General features: G+C 28.1%; 2 protein-coding genes across 3 annotated transcripts; one reads left to right on the top strand and one right to left on the bottom strand.

Moving 5' to 3' along the window:
* Positions 1 to 9,656: 9,656 nt before the first annotated feature.
* LOC129962426 (60S ribosomal protein L17) lies at positions 9,657 to 13,257 on the bottom strand. Its single transcript, XM_056076195.1, has 6 exons — positions 13,145 to 13,257; positions 12,846 to 12,891; positions 12,062 to 12,102; positions 11,746 to 11,880; positions 11,263 to 11,458; positions 9,657 to 9,844 (listed from the first exon to the last, which is right to left on the bottom strand). Exons 2-6 carry the CDS (start codon positions 12,883 to 12,885, stop codon positions 9,699 to 9,701), a joined length of 558 nt encoding a protein of 185 aa, XP_055932170.1. The 5' UTR covers positions 12,886 to 12,891; positions 13,145 to 13,257; the 3' UTR covers positions 9,657 to 9,698.
* A 330-nt stretch (positions 13,258 to 13,587) lies between these two features.
* LOC129962412 (N-sulphoglucosamine sulphohydrolase-like) lies at positions 13,588 to 23,414 on the top strand. 2 transcript variants are annotated; one of them, XM_056076173.1, is made up of 6 exons: positions 13,588 to 13,905; positions 17,643 to 17,909; positions 18,136 to 18,286; positions 19,292 to 19,533; positions 22,332 to 22,501; positions 22,603 to 23,414. In XM_056076173.1, the coding sequence occupies exons 1-6, from the start codon at positions 13,824 to 13,826 to the stop codon at positions 23,191 to 23,193; spliced, it is 1,503 nt and encodes a 500-aa protein (XP_055932148.1). In that variant the 5' UTR covers positions 13,588 to 13,823; the 3' UTR covers positions 23,194 to 23,414. The 2 variants fall into 2 exon arrangements, with proteins under 2 accessions (XP_055932148.1, XP_055932157.1); XM_056076182.1 differs by lacking the exon at positions 13,588 to 13,905 and adding an exon at positions 15,968 to 16,088.
* Positions 23,415 to 23,908: the final 494 nt, after the last annotated feature.

The following is a 23,908-nucleotide window of genomic DNA, read 5'->3' as shown; positions in this document are numbered from 1 at the left end:
CCTCTTCAGAAAAATCTCTTTAAGCTTCAAATTTTGACAATCATATTACTCGTACTATTTTATGAGCCTTACATCGATCTGTTCATTGTACTATGCATTTCCTTAATTTTCTACATATATCTTTATACAACAAGTTATATCACAAAAAAGAAGGCAGTATACATTATACCGAAACTTACACTGCATAGAAAAATAAGACGAATATTCATATTTTGATCATCAAACGGGGAACAAAAAAAAAAAAGAAAAAAAAAAGGGCGAAATATTACCAGCAAAAATGAAAATATTCGATTTTTACTATAACAGCAAAATTTATATTGCTAAAAATAAGCTTAAAATCGATTATAATAGTATACTGAAAATCACAACTTGCCAGAAAAATTATTAAACTTAAATATTAGAGAATGTTTTTTTCCATGTGGTATTTTAATTTGATCAAATAAAACTGCGTTGAAATCTTTCATTGAGTAAGTGGAATAATTTTATTTAATATAATTTTCTGCAAGTTCATTTTATAAAGATGATGACTCAGTGTCTTTTAGATCAGGTATAAATAGCCCCTTTCAAGTATCCATGAGATCACAACTGGCAATAAAATTGTATTAATTTTAAGAATTAGAGCCAAGAGTAAATCGCTATATGTAATAAATTTGCTTTTATTTTTCCTCGCTCAGAATTTTGCTTCTCAACATTATAATAGTTATAAGATGACATACTATCTGTAAATTGCGACATGCGTGATATAGCAAGCGGGAATCGTTTTTCCTTTTCGTATACACTCTTATAAAATTATTATCCCCCACCACTTACATAAAATTATGCACCTTTAAACGTCGCGAGTGCTCAGATTTTTATTTTCACGTATGAGCAATGATGTAACTAAGATAGGGCAGATAAGGCTCGTATTTTGGTCGCCATTTTCAGGGGGGGTGAAATTCAGAAATAAATTAGTTGCAATTAAGAGAAAAGGCAGTATTTATTATTAAACTTCCGTTTTTCAAATTCTTAAAAATTAAAACTTTTTTCTTTCATTTCAACATTTAGAGATATTTATTTTGTCTCATAATTTCCAAAAATCAAACTACTATTTAAGCTCTCTGCGTCAACTTCATCTGACATGGGCAATCGTGACACGAGAGCTTAGAAGTGCGTGTGTGTGTTTGTATGTGAGAGTAAATAAACAGCGATAGTCATAATATGAGAGATTCTTAAGAATTCTTAAACTGGATTTTCTAGATTCTCTGAATAGAGAATAATTAAAAGAATCAGCTGACATCGAACTTGATATAAACAGGCTTATTATGGCATATTTTTATTATCCGAAACTACCCATTAATCAGCAAACAAGAGATTAGTGTTTTGAAAAAAACTAACAGATTGCTTAAAAATTCTATAAAATAGATTGAATCTGCAAAACCAAAAATAAATTTCTCTAAAAATAGAAGTGCTGAATGCAGAAATCGTAAGCAATAAAAGTTTTGCTTATGATGGAAGACGGCATGAGTAGAGTAACGAACTATTAATGGGATATTATTGCTACTTCTTGAACAGCTAACCACTGCAGACAGCTAGTAAATACCTTTTTATAATTACTAATGTGTAAGACTGCTATTAATACAATTAGAAAGTTGTATTAGTAGTTATATTTAAAAAAATAGAGAGAGAGCATAAAAATTGTACTGTAGATCGCATTTTTAAAAGGCAATCTAGAAAAACAGTTCGTAATTTTCAAGCTTTTTTAAAAAAGCGGGAGGGAGGAATGATTCGAGTATTTTGGCTGAAACATGATAGAATAATAACAATTTAGGGTTTATTCATATTTATTTTTTAACCGAATTTTTATAGAAGCGATAATACCAAAACGTACACACATGCAAAATACATTTAATAGCATGGCAACGTACATGACATAAATCTAGTAACTGAAAAAATTAAAAAGTATTATTGTAAAATATACTTTTAAAATTTTTTGAAATGCAGTAAATTTAAAGAAAAAAATTGTAAGGAAATAAAACTGGAATTTCTGAAAAAACCTATTACTTTAAATCTTCATTTGATATAAGCAAGGTTTTATGCAATAATTTATTCTGAAATTACAGAGAAAACATTTAAAATTTTGATTAATTTTTAAGGAAATACTCAATAAAAATTTGGAAAAACGATTCTTATTGGCCGACTATTAATTTAGAAGGAACTACGTACCGAATTTGATAATTCTATGTACAACGGTCTGTTCTGTAGAGTGTTTTGAATTTTTTTTTTTTATCATGCATGCTATAATTTATAAATAACATGCCAACCTATAAAAATTATCATAAAAAAATCAATTTGCATGATGCCTGTGGCATCTAACCCCTCATCTTGTTTTGCAACATCACGTCTTTTACCTTGCTTCAAAATGAACAGTGTATTCCAAAATTAAATTGGCATTTTCCACTCTCTTTTTATTTTGGTACTCTTATTACGAGCGTTAGGAAATCCATTTCGATTGAAATCGTCTTGTTAAATTTGGAAAATAGTTGAAACAATTTTTTTTTTTTTTTTTTTTTGATTTACAGAATTTACAAGTTTAATTTTAGCTTAATCTATTCTGTTATAGATCTTACACCTGGGAATCACTAAACATTTCAGTTGCCTTTAGAGACCAGTTGGTTAGCAGAAAATATTAGTTCTTTTAATTTCTGTTAAATGTCTTATCCGCAATGACATGCAATGATTTCTGCAAAAAGTATTTTTAAGCATTGAAACGTGATATGCATTAGAGTCGCGTTATTACAATAATCTTGCACTCGTTCTGTTTATTGTATACATGAGCCTTCCTAATGAAATCATGTTTCTTGATATAATAATACCATTAAAGCGTTATTGCCCGATTTATCTGTTTTCAAATTGCTTTTTGTCTTTCGTGGTACCCTAATTTTACTTTCTTATTCTTTATATATGCTGTACAAATCTGAACTGAATCTTTCTTCCTGGACTTACAACAATGGAAGAAAATCAGGTCATTAAGTATTTAACGGAACAATGAAAGCGGTTTGAATCTCATTTCAATAAAGAATTCTATTGTTAAAAATTATGCACAAAAAATATTCGTTCGACAGTAAATTGATGTCATTAATTTTATTCTTTTTTTTTTCATTCGTTCTTTTCTTTGAATTTTAAAATGATGTAAAAATAATTTTTCTACAATGGTATTTTTGGAAACCGCAACGGAAAAATGCCAAAATCTCTCTTAACTTTTTAATTAACTAAAATAAAATAAAATCTATTTGATGGTGCAACTATCAAAGTATATTTGTATCAAATTTGTAGTTCTAAATCTGGCATCGAAAGTGACAACATACACATTTTGCCTTATTATTAATAGAGATATATGCTACATTTTGGGGATCTGTTAAAAATATTTTGGAAAGAAAGAAAACCTCCAAGGAAATATTTTGCTGCGAAGAACACTTTAAAAAGACTAAGAGGATGGGGATAACTTTTTAATGCCTGTTAGAAGAAAATAATCCACACGATAACTGCAGTAAGGTATCGGACATTCTGACAAAATTTTATAATTCAGCAATGCATAAAGGCGGCATGCTAAAATAAACCTATAGAATTGCATATTTAGAATGGCCACGTCGCAAGGCATCTGAAATGCAGATTGGTTTCCACATTCATGATACTTGCATAGAGATAATTAATAAAACTAATATTTAACACGAAATTGTCTAATAAAGCGTTAATTTCCGTCAATTGCAATAAAAATTTTAAAATTCAAAGGATACATTTTCCGCCATTCACAAGAAGGGAATAAATTATCTGCCAAAATACTTTATCAATTGACTGCCAAAGTACTGGACTGCCATCTACTGGATTTATTTTTAATTAGCGGTATTGATGTTCTTTCAAATATCCTCTGAAGAAATATTTATATTTCAAAAACTATAGATATGTATATTTTGTATTTCTATAAATAAAGCAAGTGTATGAACTACGTGCTTTTTTAACTTAGAGCTGACATGTTTCTGATATGTGAAGACGAATTGCGGAAATTGTTAAATACTATATTAAAAGGGGGGGGGAGTAAAGGGTTGAATTTAAAAAAAAAATTAATATCTGTTTAGAAGTTATGTAGTTTTTAGAAAATAGGTCATCTCTGATTTTATATTCTATATGATGAAAACTCTTTTTTTTTTTCCCGATAAAATCTCCCATATTAAATCCAAAAGTGCCACTGATTTTGTTTTATCACTCATCATTTTTTTTCCATTTCAAGTATTTGTAATTAAAAATGCAATAAGAAATACATATATTCAAAGAGAAAAAATATTTTTTTTTTTCTAAAGTGAATAAATGAATGAAATGAGCAAATATAAATGGTTTATATTTGCTCTTTTATTATAAAAAGAAAATACATTATTAGATGGCAGCACGTACCATTCATGCAAGATTTCGCACAGAAAAGTTTCTGTGAATAACGTTATCATGGAACTTAACCCATTTCATAGCTCGCCGTACAATACTGTATTTGTTTTCACTTTCTCGTATATGTAGTATAGAGAAAATATAGTAATCGTAAAAAATTCGAACCCTAGATTTTGATGGTTCTCCCCATTTTGGACCTCCCCGAATTCGAAACATATTTTTGGAAAATGTCCGTCTGTCTGTGACAAAAATGCTTTTCAAATTTGGTATACGGTCTTTTCCCCAAAGGTGCATATTTCTACCAAAATCTGAGTAAAATATGCGCAGGGGAAGTCCGTTTATCCTGGAGTTCGAATATAAGTTAATACGATAGCTGCAAAACGAAGAAAGCTGGATAGATAAGATTCGGGCTCAGATTTAGCATCTATAATGCAGACATCTGTCAAAGTTTCAGCCGAAACCAATAATGGGGTGCCAGTCCGTCAGTTCGTACTTTCAGAAACATGTTGTTGTTTCTTATGGCACTTGCCATGGACAAGCCCGCTGTTGCCAAGACATCGATTTTAAGCCGGTGGGGGAGCGCCTCTTGTTTTTATAGTAGCGCCAACTAGGGCCAAGAGTACGACTTTGCTACTCACGCATCCCCTTTTTACAGGAGGGCACATTCACACATCTCACAGATAGAACAACGGAAGAAAAACCATGCCCAAACCGGGACTCGAACTCGGGACGCCCATATCGCGGGGAAGACGCGATACCACTATGCCAGGACGCCGGCTCAGAAACATGTAAACACGATAATTCAAAAACGCAATGACTTAAATATTAGGTATAGGATTTTGTGACTACAAGTGCAGTTTGTGTCAAATTTTTATTTCAATCGATCGAGAAAAACTTGTCAAAAGCACAAATTTGATTTTCGAATATTAACCTCATGTCAGGGATTAATCGCTAAGGATAACACGATAGATTCAGTAAAAATGCTAAGTTCACTCCAAAAGTTAATTTTTCGTTACTGTTGTAAGCCAGTTTAATGCAAGGCGTTCTCTGGTAAGGCAAGTTTATTACAGAATATGCGAGAAAGTTTTGGGGAGACCACCCATGCTGGTTATAAGATGTATTTCGTCAAAACTGCTCGACATTATTAATGCCATAAATATGATCAACGAAGACGGATCATATCAAAATGATTAATTTATTCAAATTTATTATTATACATTTTCAGTATGATTTTTTCATAGCATAATATTTGATATTTAGCATAATTTCATCTGCCTGCATTTCAATAAAAATTATATTGCAAATTGAACACTATGCAGGGTATACTGTTGGAACTAGAGCTACCTAATTTGGCTCGCAAGTGTTATTTGGATGATAGTTGTTCATTAAGGAAGGTCTTCTCGAAACTTTAATACATTTCTAATTGATTTAAAATTATCCTAACTTTTAACGTTTTTTTTTTTTTTTTTTTTTTTCATAATTTCTCTTGAACATTGAATAGCACAAAGAAATGTTTTATACTGTCTTAAAACTGAAAAAAATTAAATTTGCATTTTTTTCAAATTGTTTAAAGTTTTCGAAATTCTTGTAACATAGTTTGTAACTAAAATTTTTATTGCTGTTATGAAATTCAGACCAATTTTATCATTTCATCGAATCTTCCACTCACATAGCTTACTTACTTTAAATTAAAATTAAGAGAAAATTGTGTTTTTTAAAATTAATTCTGTATGAGGGCTTTCTTACCCAATGGCATAAATAGGGTGTAGCATTGAGGCGTCAATGATTCAAAGGAACCTAAAAATTTACTACATTGATTTTAATTTAATTTTGACCAAAAAAATTTAATTTTGTATATATTAAAATTTTCATGGAGTTCCTGGTTTTATAGTGGTGAATAAACATGTTAAAAATTATTTGTGCTAAGACGATCTGTGAAAAAAACCCTACATTTTGTCTATAGAAGTTTTTAATGCAACCAATGATGGCTGCCCACTGGTAAACCATAGCACAATGATGCATCAGATTTAATTCTTTAATCACACTATAAGGTTCTATATTAAAATATTATCTATACATTTAAAAAAATTAGGAAAGCTAAACAACAGCCGAAGTCTCTAGTTCGCTTTCGACAATATTTATTTCATTTGAAACTTCATCAAGTTTCTATACGCCTTTAATAGTTCTTGCCTCCTCAACTTTCAAAGAAAAACACAAAATAAAAAATATCTAATTTCAAGTCTTAACAATTAGACCAAGTTCAACAATTTTATTCACGACTTCGTTACATAGGTAACTAATGAGAATATCTCTATGCTTAATGAGCATGTGTAATTTAAAACAATACTTTCATTTGGTATGATAGGGTATATTCATCAAAATTCAGGGACATGTCTAAATAAATGCTATTAATATGATGGGCGAACAGCCGGTCGCCGAAGACTGCTAGTAAAATTTGCAGAGATCCATTTTCAAAAATTTTAGATGTTTAAACTGAAAACAAGTGGCGTTTTTTTTTTTCGCGATATTTAATAATTTGAAATAGATATTGCCATTGGGTCATAGATGCTCAAATTTTTTATTATGATTCTGATGTGATGCTAAATTGATTTAACCATTCAAAATATTTCAGACTACCCAATTCCAAAGCAAAATTTCCTCTTTCGTTTTGTAAAGTGATAATGTTTTTAGACTGATATTTTTTAAATAAATTACATGGTATAAAAATCACTACTTATAGAATGCGATGACTGATGCAAACAATCCAATTAAATAAGCTCTAAATATACATTTCTTTACACAATGACAATAAAAAAATATTGTAAAAACTATTATAATTCAGCATATGGTTGTTTCGATATATTATAAAGTTTTTAATAAAACCATTTATGTCAGTAAATATCAATATGAGCACTCTTGGTAGCTCGAAAACTGCAAGTTGATATTCCAATGTTCGAAACGTACTGTCCAGCATTTCGACTTTCACATTAGACATCAAAACTGTAATCTCGATGGGACCGACGTTTCCGTTGGAAGAAAAAAAAAAAAAAGTTTGAAATTATACCAACTGATGGCGCTGTACTGTTTAAAAATATATGCTAATAAGTAGCTAATTTAATTTCGATATAAAAGTGATGCGTATGGTTCGAATAAATTATTCGCCCACAATGAATATACCGCTGACCAAGTTAGAAAGCACATTGAGCATAAAACTCTTTTACCAGAATGCAAGTACTCCGTGCTTACAGACAGATGAAAAACTTAAGGAAATGATCGATGTCTGGAAAATTCAGTTTAAGACATGATGCATAGCTAAATTTGAAAAAAAAAAAAAAAAAAAAAACCGCTTTCTGGATGTTGCACCAAAAAGAGGACGAAGTGCAACTGTGGAGGAAGTTACAATTGCTACAGTTGAAGCATCTGCAAGTTCTTTAAATGCTACTGAATGTGGCCGCTCAAGCACTAGTCCGTCCAAGACAGTTCATGGGCAATCATGTACAACATTTTGCACTAAATTCTTTTTACTTGGATTTGCAAAATGATTTTACTTTTCGTGTTCTGGCGAGAATGCAAATCATTTCATATATCTTAAGGGCAAACGAGGTTAATTTCAGATTGTGCGCGTTCCACCAACGCCGTACATCAACCGCTAAATTCCCACGTCACGACTTAGTATGGATTCATGGCGAGTTTAATTTTCGACCCACACTTCTTTGAGGAAATACCAGTGAAGGGGTTAGTTAAATGTATAATCACCAGTGATCGATCCAGCAGACTCCTGATGGATCATGTTGCTCCCTGCTTTAAAGTAAAGAGGTTGTTTGGCCACCAGTGTTAATGTAAGAGGTGCTACTGCACGTATGGCAAGATTTTTAAACAACGTGTGTCGAATTCACTTCCCTGATGAATGTGTCATCTGGAACACTTTTCCACTTGCTTCGCCAACACAATCATCAGACCTAAACTCCTGAGAACCGTGGAATGACACTTATCACGAATGTGTAACTAATGAAGCAACTTGAAGGCCAGCATCGTTCAAAATGTCTCCATTCTTACTGAAATGTTGCACACGACCATTGATAACGCAGTGGTATACTTAAATCATATTGATAAAAACAATATGTTCAAAGTATGCACATATTGTTTTGAATTTTATTATAATGAAAATCATTGTTGCAAATTATATCCAAAACCAATTTTTCCAAAAATTACTAAAAATGGAAGGGGCATTCAAACAAAATTGGTATAATTGAAACTTTTTTTAAACCTTTAAATTGAACTAAAAATATTTTTCAAGCATTGATGCTTTGAAGTCGCAGAGGCAAATTAAAATTTTTATTTTTTAAACTGAACTTCTAAAATTTTCAAATATCTGTTTTAAATGGAACTCTAAACATACAAGAAGTAATTTTCTAAATCTCATAGTCCTAACTTTATGCTGTGAAACAGGGTAAACCTTTATACATAAAGAGAGATTTTATTGGGGGAAGGGATTCTATAAGTTACAAAAAAAAAAAAAAAAAAAAAAAAAAAATCATTATCTAATAAATCCTTCAAGGATTGCTTCAAAATAATACATTAATGAGAATGATCAAATTCACTTCACACTGCTGAGGCTTCACTGCAAATATTTTTTCAGGAGATTCTACCATAATCGATAAATCGCTATGGTGCACCAAATTCATCCTGTTGTATTCTTATTTTCCACTGATAGGACCAATCTGAACATTCTTCTTTTAAAGTTTATATAAACTCACCCATATACATCATTAAAAAAGTGAAAAAATGTAGGCCAATGACATTTTTTAAAGAGGACACTAAACAGCAATTCCATTCAATGTGATTAATATTTTTGATACACTTAAGCATTCCTAAATTTTATTTTTAATAAAAGATTTATCTGCATACTTCAAAGAATTTTGCTATTGCTTTATATAGGACTCGGTAAATCCTTAATCTACCTCTGAAGCTAAATTTATGTTAAAGGGAATTATGAAAACATTCAGGAGGCAAATTACAAGAACATATAATCAAAATTTTTAAAAGCCTGTTGATTATAACTCTAAGTAATTCAATTCTAATTAAAAAGATATATTTATAACTGAAAAGCTATTCATCAATAGAAGAATCTAAAATTTCAAGACACATTGAAAGAGTACCAAGTTTGCGACAATCGGTATTATCAAATTTGTCAAATATTTAGTTGAAAATTGAACTATAAATAGGTAATTCAGTCAGAACTATTTTTCTTTTTCACTAATGAATTTTATTTTTCACTGAACAATCTAGTCTCTTTGCATAAGCTTTTGTCTTGCCATTTTCTTCTTAGACACTTTCTTTTTCGGTGCCTCTTCTTCAGCGGTAGGTTTAGCAACCACTTGTTCCTTTTCACTCAAGATAACTTCAATGTGAGAGGGACTGCTCATGTAAGCTGCAATAGAAATAATTTTTTCATCATAAAGGAAAATAAAATCTTTAGCCAAATCTATGCCACTGTTAATACTCATATTAATCTTTTTTTAAGTTTATTTTTCACAAAGATATTCACAATGTTGATTAGCCAAATCTTGCCCCTTTTATTACAGTACTGATACAATTGTTAGAATCCAATAGTATTTATTATTCTGTGAAATGTAATTTCTCAAAAACATGCAATTTTGTCACAATGGTTGAATTTACTGATATTGAAATAAAATAAATATATTGTCCACTCTTGGATTCAAAAACCTACTACACTTTTATGCTTATGTCAAGTCATTATTTTATCATTTAAGAAAAGAAAAAAAAAAAAAAAGTGAGGGAGGGAAAGGCCAAGAGAAAAGGAAAGGAGATGTTTCCATTTAGCAATAGAAGAAACTGATTATTCACAGCTTAATAACTGCTAACCTTTTTACCCATCACTCTCAGTTAAGTACAAGTGTACTAGTCTCATTCATGATAAACCTGTATTGAACAGTGAGTATTTTGGATACATATGATGGAGCTTCAAACATTGAAACAAAAGGAGAATGAAATAATAAATTTTCAATTAAAATACTAACTTCCAAGTAGTACCCAAGAAATTTTTTTACCAATAATTCAAACATTCTTTAAAATGCATAAATGCAAAATTGTTTGCTTCCTACTATAATATGAAGTACAATGACAACATGAAAATTGAGAAGCCTTGTGTTACAGACAGTTTAGACTGAAGATTTAAAAAAAAAAAAAACCATAATAAAATTGAAATAATATAAGATTTATAAAATTAAATGAAGATAACACAGGATTTTTTAAAAAAAATATAATTTACTCATGAAAGCAATACTATCATACATCACAAATATTATGTACTGTTAGTGTCAGGATACTATGACTAGTACTTTTCGATGCTGCACTTTGTTAAAGGGCAATATGCAGGAAGAAACAGATATTAGACATCCTATTTTTGTGATTAATCAGAGTTCAGTCTATTGCTAAATAAAACATCCCCGCCTTTCATCGTTTCTTTTGGCCCCCTTTTTGATGAAATAAATGCAGCTCAACACGTATGCAAAAGTTCAGAGGGTTTCAGAACCCAAGAAAGAACAGTACTTGTTAAGTCTCTATGATTATACTATATATATATGAATGATTATTAACAAATTAATTCTACTAAATTAAAATCGGCCAAAATGAAACATATATGAACACATAATATATTAATATAATTAGAATTTAGCTAATGCACTTAAAAAAAACTGATAGAAAAGTTCTTAACAGCAAGATCGTACAGTATCAAAACCTCCATCAATGTCAAAAGAAAATAATAAAAATGAAAGTAACTATAAAAATAATTTGAATATTTTACATCATAAAATAAACACTTACGGTTAATTCGACCATGAGCTCTGTAAGTTCTCCTCCTCATCTTGGGTGCCCTGTTTACTTGAATATGTTCCACTACTAATCTATCAACATCAAGACCTTTATAATCAGCATTGCTCTCAGCATTTCTCAACAGTTGAAGTAAGAATTCAGCACTTTTCTTTGGCCACCTTCCTTGAGTTGCTCCCCATTGTTTTGCCTGGGGAAAATAAAAAAATGTTCATTACAAATGAGAAAAATTTTATCATAAAAAAAAAGAAAAACATTATATAAAAGCACGAAAAATTACATATCTCCAATGGAAAAATTCATCACAAATTTAAATCAATAGTTTTCTGTTTTATCATTTAAAAAATGCTTCAAGATTCGATTTATATAAATATTCCTTTTATTTAATAAGAATAAAACTACTTTCAAACGCAAGACTATCATTTGAGTAACTAATAAACATACATGAAATGCTTTTTTTTTTTTTTTTTTTAATACCTGAGCTTTTCTTCCAACACCTCCATTGAATCGACGAAATGGAACAATTTCTTTCTTAGCAATTACATTTTTTAAGAAGCGCTGAGCTCTACGAAGAGACATCTTTTTTATCGCCTGGGCAGTCTCTCTGGTATTCTATATATAAATAAAAAGAAAATCATTTACTACTTATACAAGTTTTCTAAATATCTATATAGATTCTAATATTATTTAAACATGTCATCTAATTTATTAAAATCTTCAACATAGTAATTATTACATTGAATAAATAGCTAATTACATTAATATAAATATATTATTAATTTTGATAACTTACTTTGAAATGAACTCTGAGGTTTGATCCACGAGCTTTACATGCTATAAATAAAATTAAATTTTATTAGGAAAACATTAAACATGAAATAACTCACATACATATAATAATGAAACAAAGCAACAACTTGCAAGCATTGAAAAGAATAAGGTATTCCTGAAAGAAACTAAATTCAACTTTCCTTCATGTCAAATAAAATGTACTTTCCGTTACATCCATGATACCTGAACAGAAAATTTATAAAATGCGATTAAAAGCCCTCATACTTTTATTCTACAAACAAATCCTGTTTGATTATTATGCATTTGTGAAGATCAAATTTCACAAATTACTGGCAACTTTATCAAAAGAAATGCTACATCTTTAGAACTACATTTTTATTTACCATTAAATAAGCAATTTACTAAATTTTTTTCGCAATAAACTAAATACCCTATTTTAAAGCAATTAAATGGCAAATTAGGCTTGTAAAAAATTCTACAGCTTTCATCAAAAAATACATGTAAGATTCACCACCAAATTTCATGCCAAAAGTTTATAATAATAGAGAACAATTGACATTACAAACCGCAACAATCAAATACTACAAATTCATATATGTTTATGGAAAAGAATTTTAATAAGATAAAATAAGAAATCTGAATACGCCATATCATACAACATGAATTACGAAATTGCTTATACTGTTCAAATACATACAGTTCCCGAAACAGCTTTTAGAAAAATCAAATAAGAACGATTAAAACTATAAACCCAAATTATGTAATTAATAATATACAGTACTTACATTTCGTGGCATTATCTGGCTCCATTGAATAACGACCCATTTTGCCCTAAAAGAAATAAAAATGAGAGGCGAAATGAATATTTTGGTATGGTTATTTGGAATTTATTTCTAGAATGACCATTCGAAATAGTACCTTATAATCTAATGACGGCAGGAGTATCTATATAAAGTATATAGAGCTCAACAATAATAATTCAATCTTTACTAAATTTAAGTTCTAATTTAATTGTAATGACTGGTATTATTACGAAAAATTAATTCATATATTAGATGTAAAGAGATAGAAATTATATACTTACGGTTCCGTATTTACAACGTTACAGGAGAGATATTTTCTTAAACCTAATGAATGATGGTGGGTCCAACTCACTTCACTTCAAACTTTCCAACTTGACTTTGTAGATGAAATAGTAATTTTCGAACTTTTGGTACTGACAACTTTGAAAAACTAATACATTTTGAATATATTTGAAAAATAAAAAATTTAATTTTATATCAAATTTATAGCTCAGCAACATTTAGAATTCTTGTATTTCTCGATAAGTATTGGGAGTGAGAAATAAGAAGCATTATTTAGTGGAAATCCATATTTATAATGAATTATAGATGGAAAATTGTTAAATGCACTTACTTTTTTAAGTTTATTAGAAAAAAAATAGTCCTTCCATCTTAAATTAGGAAAAAACGCAACTTATGCCTTAAACATAACATTCTACTAATAAAAATTAAATTGAAGTGAAGTTAGATAAAATTCGTCTGCTGTGTTATCTTTTACCGAATGATGTTTACAATTGCAGTTTTTAGCTTTTTGAAATTTTTTGACATTTATTGATTGAAGATATTGTTGAACGCTGGGATGACAGCCTTTGTAGCTAAAAATCCCTAAATCCCCCCTCATTCAAACAAACAAAAGTTTTTAGCTTGACGGATTTAATAAATCTTTCTTGAACTTTATAACTGAAACTTTTTAATATAAATATGTCGAATGTTATTGTTTTTCTTTTATTTCAAATCTTTATTTCACCGTGTTTCTCCAAGAAAAATGTGTTGTTAATTGTTGGTAAGTGGAGATTTTTTTCTTTTGAGGTTGTTAAAATGGTGAAATTATGCGAAATAATAAAATCTCGTGAAGTTGCTTCCACTTTTTTGGATTTACTTTTCAAATTAGAGATGAAGAGTTATGTCTTTGGATTTTATTTCTTTTTAAGTCATTGTTTATTTTCTAAATACAGTTGTTAAAACTTTGAAAAAAGTCAGTTTGGACATTTCAAAATCAAGGGAAAAAAAACATATAATATAATTGGGAGATTATGATTATGTAAGAATTCTGTGTTTAAATGACATCAAACTTTAAAATGCTTTGAATTCAAAGGATTGATATTTCTTGTGTAGTCAGCATTGCTGTATCAAAGAAGTGTTTCAATTTTTTCACAAGCGAAACAGTAAACATGGTTTATGTGTATTTGCTAATAGGAATATCATGTTAATTTTTAATAATCTATAAACTATTATTAAGAAATAAAGAGGGGGATGAAACCGATTTCATGTCTTTGGTGTTTTTTTTAAAGGCTGTAGTTTGATAGTAATTAGTTTTTTTTTTTTAATTCTTAAAGATTTTTATTATTGTAAATTGTTTCTGAATCATAGATAAACAAAGTATTATTTCCTGGAAAGGAAGAAAGGCCTTTAATAAAAATCTTCCCTTATTGTTTATCACTAAAGCATTTGGCTAAATATCTATTCTAGTTATTTCAAGGTTATCCTGATTTTTGTTTTGTTTTTTAAATCATGCTTCTTTAACTGATAACTGATGCAATTTTAAACCTTTTTATTTCTGCTGCTGACATATTTGTACAAGCAATTTCATACTCTTTTTCGGTAATGAGATATTTAAAATCATATACAGAATGCTGAATATGTAATACAGTAACCTTCATTCATTCGGTAAATTCATTACTTTACTGTATATTCATTTTAGTAACTTGTATTAATTACTTTTCACTAAATGGCTATAATTAGTGTGATAATATTTTTTGTTTTCTTTTTGAGAAAATATCAAGAGATAATGATATTCTATGGCTCGAATATAGTTGATTTCTAATTTAAACTTTTACAAAGTGGCCACAGAAGCTGTGAAAGAATTTCCCTATTTAAACTTACACTATTTTCCTGACTTATGTCTGCTAATTACATTAGTTTCCTAATTTTCTCCCAATTCAGAATCGCTGTATATGTATAGTACACATAAATAGAAAAAAATTTAATTTATTATTAAAGCTATATATAAGATACCAGTTTAAAAATAATAACTGAAATGACATGTAACAAATGTTTGCCTATTGAAAATAAAATTTTTAAAAAATTACAAATAATAATCAGTTATTATCTTGAAAATTGCAATATCAATTATTATTTTATTAGGGTACTAATAAAAAGTAACTCATTTAAAATGACCAATCCTGCCTTAAGTGAATTAAAACATTTTTAAAACATAAATTTTGAGGATTGTACTTTCTTCCTCAAATCTTAGACACTCTTTTTATGTTGCCTCAAAAATTATTACTGTCTTTTTTTTTTTTTTTTTCCTCTTTTAGTTCTTTTTATAATCTCCATACTTGATCCACAAATTCCTCACATATAAATTCAATTGTTTTGACCCTTCAAAATTGCTTATTCCATTATCTGCTGTTACTTTTCCACTATTATGGTATCGTAAACAATTTTTCTTGCAATGAACGTTGGCTCATTATTTTTCATAGACAATCATTATTGATGGAAAATTCTCTCTCAACATTGTTGCTATGACAAAATGTTATTACCATTTTTAACAATGATATGCATTTTTGCAAGGTTATTAGTTGAGAGTGAGACAGCACAAAATTTATCCATTCTTGTTATTCTCAGAAAGGTGAAATCTGATCTTCCCGAAAGTTTCGTTATAGCTCTTGTTAGCCACATATATCAACTTATCACTCTTATTAACATAATGAAAGAAAGTTGTTCCTGGTTGCAGTTGTTGTGATCATTTTGTCGTTATTGTGTTTTGAATATAGAGAAATGATAGCACAAAATCTCAATAATGCAACCTTGTTTTGATATTTATCATTTTTTTTGTTTGTTTGATATTTACCATCTTTTTTTGATATTTATCATTATAATAATTTAAAAATACATAAGATGCCTTGTTTTCATCATTAGATATTAAGACATTGGAACTTATCCTTAATGGACTTATGTGATTTTGTAAGTTTTTTTTAGTTTGTTTCTGTATTGTAAAAGCAGTAGGTATGTCAATTTCTATCTGTGATATAAATATTGTTACATGCATTAGAACTGCATAATTAGATTTGTATTATCTTGTATTATAAAATTCTAATTATTTATTAAATAATTTTTTGAATATCTTATTTTAATACTTTAATTTCTTCAAAAATTTATAAGTCTAGTATTTTGTCCTATGAATATTAAATTTATTTCTGATTTGAATATGTTAGTATTCTAAAGGAGAATGCAGATGCTTAGTAATAAGATCTTAGTTCCAAAGTCTGAAAGTACAAATTAGAAACCAGATTCCATCAAACAGCTGCCATAAAGGTTTGATGCTCTTTAAATATAATATTGAGGGTTAAGTGTCCTTATTTCGATGTGTGCAGAAGTCAAGAGAATGTGTTTGAACACTCATCCGATCATGATGAAAATTGTTAGATCTGTCTTAATATAACCCTTATGTTACTTCAAAGTAGTGGTTAGAAACAAGGGTACAAGGGGCTATAGATGCCACTAACATTAATCTTGAGAGGTAACATGGGAACAGGTTTTGGTATATTTATATGACTTTTTATAGCAAAGTATCTTGAAGGGACTTGTTTATCAGATAGCATTGTATCAGATAATATAATGCTTGTTCAGATAAAATAGGAATGATTAGAAAATATATTATCCTGTCATCCCACTTGCATAGTATATATTAATTATAATATAATCAATGCCTAGTATTTATTAGTTATAATATAAAGGCAATACTGACTATTACGGAGTTCACTGACAAAATGGAACAATAATATAAAATTAGTATTATAGTGAGTAAATCAAGTGATAATTTTTATACAATTATCTGTTAAAATGTAAACAAATATATTTTTTAAAACAAACAGCTTTTATCAGTTCAGTTTACAAAGACAATTATCAGTTATATAGAATAAAATGAATTACTGAAGTATAAAGTCTATTCCACTTAATCAGTATTTCTTAAAACAATTATCCTATTATTTTACAAGATTATAAATTCCCATTTTGCTTGCATGGACCTCATTATTATCAGCAAACTGGAATTCCTTCAATAAGTTCACTGCAAAAATTCTTGCACCATCAAAACATGTTAATAAGGGACAAACAGTTTCAAAACATTGGCCAATAAATGTCTGTTCCATATCATTTCAGTATGAAAAACAGAACATCCACATCATTCCACCATATCAGCCTGAAAAGCTGAATTACAGCATGCTGCAACTCCTTGGATTCCAAGGCACACATTTAACTAACTGATTGACATTTTTTTCTCAAAGATGATATACAACTACTAACTCAAATGCTACTGCTTCCCAGACATACAAAGCTGTCTACAATAGAAATTTCCATTGTTCAAAATGTCACTGTTGCTTTTGCAGTCCCACTATCATTTGAATAACCCTTATAACACATTAGATTTGGGAAAATTCTATTTTTCAGCTCCAATAACTTCTTTTATAAAAATAATTTTTCTTTTCCTTGCTTCAATGGATATTACCTGTTTTTCAGCTGATGATGGTGGTTTTGAATCACAAATTTATGGAAACCCAGTATGCAAGACACCTAATCTTGATGCATTGGCATCAAAATCAATGATATTCAAAAATGCATTCACATCTGTTAGTAGTTGTTCTCCAAGCCGTTCATCAATTCTGACTGGTTTGCCTCAACATCAGAATGGGATGTATGGACTTCATCAAGATGTGCATCACTTTAATTCATTTGATAAAGTGAAAAGCTTGTCACAAATTCTAACAAAGAAAAATATTTATTCTGGTAATTTTTTATTTTATTTATTTTCCTTCCTTAAATATGAAATATTCATATGTTAAAATTAGAGATGTAAAATTATTTCAGCATTAATGTTGTCCTTAACAGCAGTACTCAAGCAAGGTGATTTATTAATCTTGAAATTCAGTGTATATTTTGAAAATTAATTTATTCCATATGAATTTATGTAAATAGGATCCAATTCTGCCTGCACAAATTTCTTTTTATGTAGGTATTATTGGTAAAAAACATGTTGGACCAGAAAATGTCTATCCTTTTGATTTTGCATATACTGAAGAAACCGATTCCATAAATCAAGTAGGACGAAATATAACAAGAATTAAGGAATTGGTTCACAAATTTTTTTCAACCTTGAATGAAAGGTAAATTTTAAATATTTGAATAAATTTCTAATGCAGTTTATCTCAATAATACTTTGTATTTTTTTATAAGGATGTTGAAATTTCCATTTTGTATATTTTTTAAGTGTTTTTTTAAAATAATGTACTCATTATTACTTTTCTGCGTAGTAGGAAAATGATTTTTTATGTATATTTTTTATAGAAAACTGTATTTCTTTGTTTGAAAATATTTCATATGTGATAATTGTAATAAATTTATATATATTAGAATTTAAAATTAAGATAATTGCATATTTTGTGGAATTTTCTTGAAAACTAAACTTTTACTAAACTAAAGAAAACTAATACTTTACCAGCAAAGTAATAATATATGTATGAATAGTTATTTAGAATAATAGGCCATAAAATTCATATGACAAATACTGTTTTTTTGACATTTACATAAATGATTCTGTGTATAAGCAATATCTGTTTTTTCTATCCTCAGAAAGCAAAAATATATTTTTTCTTCTACTTTTTTTTTTTTTTTTTTTGCAGTTCTAGTGAATAGCATATAATCCAGTTAACAACTACGCTACAAGAGCATATGCTTTTGTATCGTAGTTTTAGTTACTGGACAGCAAACTATAAGGTTCCAGGTTCTATCCTCGCGCATTGCATCACATACCGTTAAACAGTAAAGGCAGAGGTTTAAAACATTGATAATAAAATGAGGTAGATAATTACTAAGGAGATTCAAAACAGGACAGCTTAAAATGTAAATTCTTAGTGACTTCATCCTAAAATGTGTAAATATTTCTCCATTGCAATAAGACATGGGCAGTACACTGAATTTATCTGTTTGTTTTCATTAATATTGTTTCTATATTCATTGAATTCTATAATAAAAAAATTTACATGGAATTGAGAATATGTTATCTAAGTAATGAAACTGAAAAAGATTTTTCACCTGGCCATTAAAGATATGTTATCACATAATAAACTTTAGAAAGCTACTCAACTTTTATATGCATTTATCTTTTTCAGTCAATCCTTTTTTCTTTATGTTGCTTTCCATGACCCGCATCGATGTGGACATACAAATCCAGAATATGGAGAATTTTGTGAAAAATTTGGAAATGGTGAAGAAGGAATGGGAATTATTCCAGACTGGAAGCCTCAATATTATAAACCAGAAGATGTTATTGTACCATATTTCATTCCTGATACACCTATATCTAGAAGAGACATAGCTGCACAATATACCACTTTAAGTCGACTTGATCAAGGTAAAATAATTTTAAAAGATTACTCATAGCAGTATATATATATATATATATATATATATATATATATATATATATATATATATATATATATATATATATAATCTTTAGCTTCTAATTAATTTGTATTATGAGATTTCATAAATTTCTATTAAACAGCTGAGAATATAGAGAGGGGAAAGATAGAGAATGCCTGAATTTCAGTGGAAAACAATTAGAGGTTAAATATTAAATAAATAATTTAAAAAAATCGTATATTTTACTTAACATTAAGCGATTCTTTTGCTTCTTATTTTTGTTTTAGTTTACTTTGATATGTCCCCAAATTTTCTCTTTCTGTGAAAAAGAAAGCAATATTAAATTTAATCACTTAAATAAAAAATAAGGAAGGGAAGAAAAAAAAGAATTACTTAAGTTAGAACAAGCTTTGAATAAGACATAAAACATGAATAATAAAATATTTGTTATTACTTATTTTACTGCATCAATTTATTGTAATAGAGGTGAAAAAATACCTAGATCTATCGAAAATCAATATTAGGCTAATTCGGCTTGTATACAAGATACATTATTTGTTATGAAATGAAATTTGAAATACATTTACTAAAATAAGCAATTATTGAATATAGAAGTCAGAAATACTAATTTTAAAAAATGCATAAAAACATGGAATGTAGAAAATGACTGAGATAAAAACTATAAATAGAAAATATATACAATAGAAAAAAACAATAGAAAAATATATACAATAGAATAAAAAAACTGCAATAAAATCAAAGAGAAAACAGAAAAAAATTGTTGTGAAACCTTTTGTTAATCCATTAAATCTGAATTCAAATTATAAACAATTTGATAATATATATTATTTCAATTGATAGTGAAAAAAAAAATAGAAAAAGAATGAAGGCTCACATATGCTAATTAAAGAAGATTAAATGATGATCCATAAAGTTTGTGAAATATTTCATAGGGGAAAAAAAGATGGTACGATGAAAATATGAATTTTATTTTAATAATAGAAGGAATTATTGTAAATCTTAATATATATAAATTACGTGTCACGTTGTTTGTCCGCGATGGACTCCTAAACTACTTAACCGATTTTAATCAAATTTGCACACCGTGTGCAGTTTGATCTAACTTAAAAGATAGGATAGCCCTTTTTTTGAATTTTTAATTAGAATTTTAATTATTAATTAAAAACTAACTTTCTCGCCAAAAAAATCTTTTTATTTACCTCGCCGCCAAATGAGTACGGCTTCAGTTTTTTTTCTTCCCAACAGTCATGAGACTAGGCTTAAGATTTTTCGGCTGATTATTTCAAACGATTCTATTTATTTTCTTAATGTTTGATGCATTTAAAATTAAACATTGTTAATGAATCGATCTTTCAGATTCATTCTTAAGTACTTTTGAATTAAAATAAAACAGAATAAAGGAAATTAAAAATTTCTAATCTGCATAGCGTTACCCCAACTGGCGTAGAAAAACTCACGAATTTGAGTTGCCGTAACTGGCGAAGAAAATTCACGCATGCGCATTCTGTTCTGATTGTTGCCATGACAACCATTATCAACGGATGATTTAAATTATTTTTAGGTTAATTGCATGTTTTTGTAATTAAAGTGTATTTATGTTAGTTATATATTTTTTGTATACGCTTATAGTTTTAAGTACATCGTTTTTTAAGTAGTTTTATTTAACCTACTTAAATAAACGATCAACCGATTATTTTAAACGATTCGTTTTATTTTCTTAGTGTTTGATGCATTTAAAATGAAACATTGTAAATTAATCGTTCTGGCCATGATGAATCTGAGAATATTTTGTTGACAAATTCTTGAAATATTACATAAATTAGGAAAGATATTCTTTAGTGCCCATAAAGTTTAAACGCTCAGTGACTGTTTTCAGTAATGATATTACAAAACAAATATTTTGTTTCAGTAAAAAATATTATTATATTAATTGCAGATTAATCCTTTCCACTTTAATTTATAGTATAAATTCTACGGGAACTAACAGAAAATTAGAGAGATACATATTACTTTATGACTGAAGGCGTTTATAATATTATGAGTAAATTATATGAGTATCAAAATTTGAAGTTTTAAAATATTTTGATGAAGAAACTATTAAAGTAGAAATTGCATAAAATATTTAATTATTCAAATTTTAACGAACATTAAGATTGGCGAACCGGCTGGTCGCCAAAGGCGGCTAGTAAATTTATAAATAAGAGATAAATTATTGCAAATTTGGAAATTATAAATTTTTTCAAAATAGCTGGTAAAACAATAAAATACCTGAACTTTTATTTAAATTTAAAAAAAATTGTCTTCTGTGTTGAACTTTAGTATCATCTTAAACATATTCATGAGATTTGATAATTATGAATCCATTGAGCTCCGTGCTATGTTCTAACATATTAATGACTCATGGCTATTACAGGAAGTATATTTGTTTAAAAGTTTTATTTCAAAAATTAGAAATTTATTTTAAACATGAGTAATTTATTTTTTTAAAGATAAATGGAAGATAAATATTGTTCTGTATTTACTTGGAATATAAAATAATAAACATACTAATAATTTATCACTAAGACAAAACAATTATTAATTTCTTGTTTTAAATTTAAAAAAAGTTTACATAAACTTAATTTATGCTGAAAAAGTAACATTTTGTATAACAGTTAACATGAGAATATTACTTATTTTTTAATTAAATAATTTTTTTGAAAAATATAATTTGAATCATATTTTATAATTCTGCTTAATTGAAATACATTTTTGTTTTTTTAGGTATTGGTCTAGTTTTAAAAAAATTGAAAGAATTTGGTCATGATAATGATACCTTAGTGATATATACATCTGATAATGGAATACCATTCCCTAGTGGTAGGACAAACCTCTATGATCCTGGTATGGCTGAACCTTTTCTGTTGCATCTACCTGAACAAAATTATAGTCAGGTATTTTTTCTTATAACAAATAAAACTTTGTAATAAAAAAATTAATTTGAGAGATATTAAGCATTGGAATTTATATTTTACCCCCTTTATTTTTTTTTTAGATTTCAAAGACAATGGTTAGCCTTTTGGATATTGTACCTACCATTTTGGATTGGCTAAATATTGAATATCCAGATTTTAAATTGAATGGCATTCCAGTCAAATTGAGCGGAAAATCATTACTTCATGAATCGTCCTTTAAAAATGAAGCTGTATTTGCTAGTCATAATCTGCATGAAGTGACAATGTACTATCCTATGCGTGTTGTACGAACAAAAAACTATAAACTAATCCACAACCTTAATTTCAAGATGCCATTTCCAATTGATCAAGATTTTTTCATTTCTCCAACATTTCAGGATTTATTGAACAGGACAGCTGAAAGAATAGAAACTCATTGGTATAAAAATTTGTCAAATTATTACTACAGGGACCAGTGGGAATTGTTTGATTTGGAAAAAGATCCTCATGAAACACACAATGTTGCAAATAATTCTTCATACAGTTCTATTTTTACTGCACTGAAAAAATTGTTAATAGATTGGCAAATAGAAACCAATGATCCATGGATATGTTCACCATCTGGTGTTTTAGAAAATAAAGGAAGATTTAAATCTAACCCTCAGTGCCTCTCTCTTTTCAATGGAACTTGAAAAACTGGTACAATGCTTTTTGCAAGAAATTGTATGCCTGCGATACTCTGTAATGATCAGTGTTTTTGTTTTTTTCAATGATCTGTTAACTTACAAAGGATCTGAATGTACAAGAAAATTATTATTGATTCAATGAGAGCTTAATCTATGTGAAAAAAAATTGTTAGATGTCTATTTTGTATTTTTATTATATCTGTTTTAATATACTGAAGTTTTATAATATAATAAAGTGTCTTTATTTTGACAAAGTAATCTAGTTGTTTAATGAGTGTGAGGAAAGGAAAATTATTAAAAAAGATAGTATTATAAGAATTTTATTTTACTTTTTAATAAAATCGTTTTAATCATAAAAACTTTTTAATTACTTATGTAGAACATTTTCTAAATTAAAATATGTCCAAAGCAGATAACTTTATGTGGAAGTATTGTACAGTGATGAAATCAAATTGATCAAAACTATTTATTCATAAACTTCTCTAACATTTTTAAAAAAGATAAATCAGTTTTCTTCAAAATGGAATTATTATAACCTGGTTTCAAATGTTTTTACTTATTTATACAAATATAATATCACATAAAGGCATTTTTTCAATCATTAATGCATCTAGAAAGAGATTGATCACAATTTAAATGTATTTCTACATATTATATGAAAAATTAAGCATGCAACACTATTTGTTGTGTCCACTAAATTATTTTTTTTGTCTAAAAGTTT

Source organism: Argiope bruennichi, chromosome 1, assembly GCF_947563725.1.
Source record: "Argiope bruennichi chromosome 1, qqArgBrue1.1, whole genome shotgun sequence".
NCBI classification, from domain to species: Eukaryota; Metazoa; Arthropoda; class Arachnida; order Araneae; family Araneidae; genus Argiope; species Argiope bruennichi.
This window is presented reverse-complemented; position numbering and strand designations above follow the sequence as displayed.

Excerpts from the sequence above, each read along its gene's own strand:
- LOC129962426 (XM_056076195.1), bottom strand. The coding sequence starts at position 12,885 with ATGGGTCGTTATTCAATGGAGCCAGATAATGCCACGAAAT. Across the intron at positions 11,881-12,061 it reads ACCTCAGAGTTCATTTCAAA|AATACCAGAGAGACTGCCCA; the intron begins GTAAGTTATCAA and ends ATTTATATATAG. Across the intron at positions 9,845-11,262 it reads AGCTCATGGTCGAATTAACC|CTTACATGAGCAGTCCCTCT; the intron begins GTAAGTGTTTAT and ends TTTCTATTGCAG.
- LOC129962412 (XM_056076173.1), top strand. The coding sequence starts at position 13,824 with ATGTCGAATGTTATTGTTTTTCTTTTATTTCAAATCTTTATTTCACCG. Across the intron at positions 17,910-18,135 it reads AAAGAAAAATATTTATTCTG|GTATTATTGGTAAAAAACAT; the intron begins GTAATTTTTTAT and ends CTTTTTATGTAG. Across the intron at positions 18,287-19,291 it reads TTTTCAACCTTGAATGAAAG|TCAATCCTTTTTTCTTTATG; the intron begins GTAAATTTTAAA and ends TATCTTTTTCAG.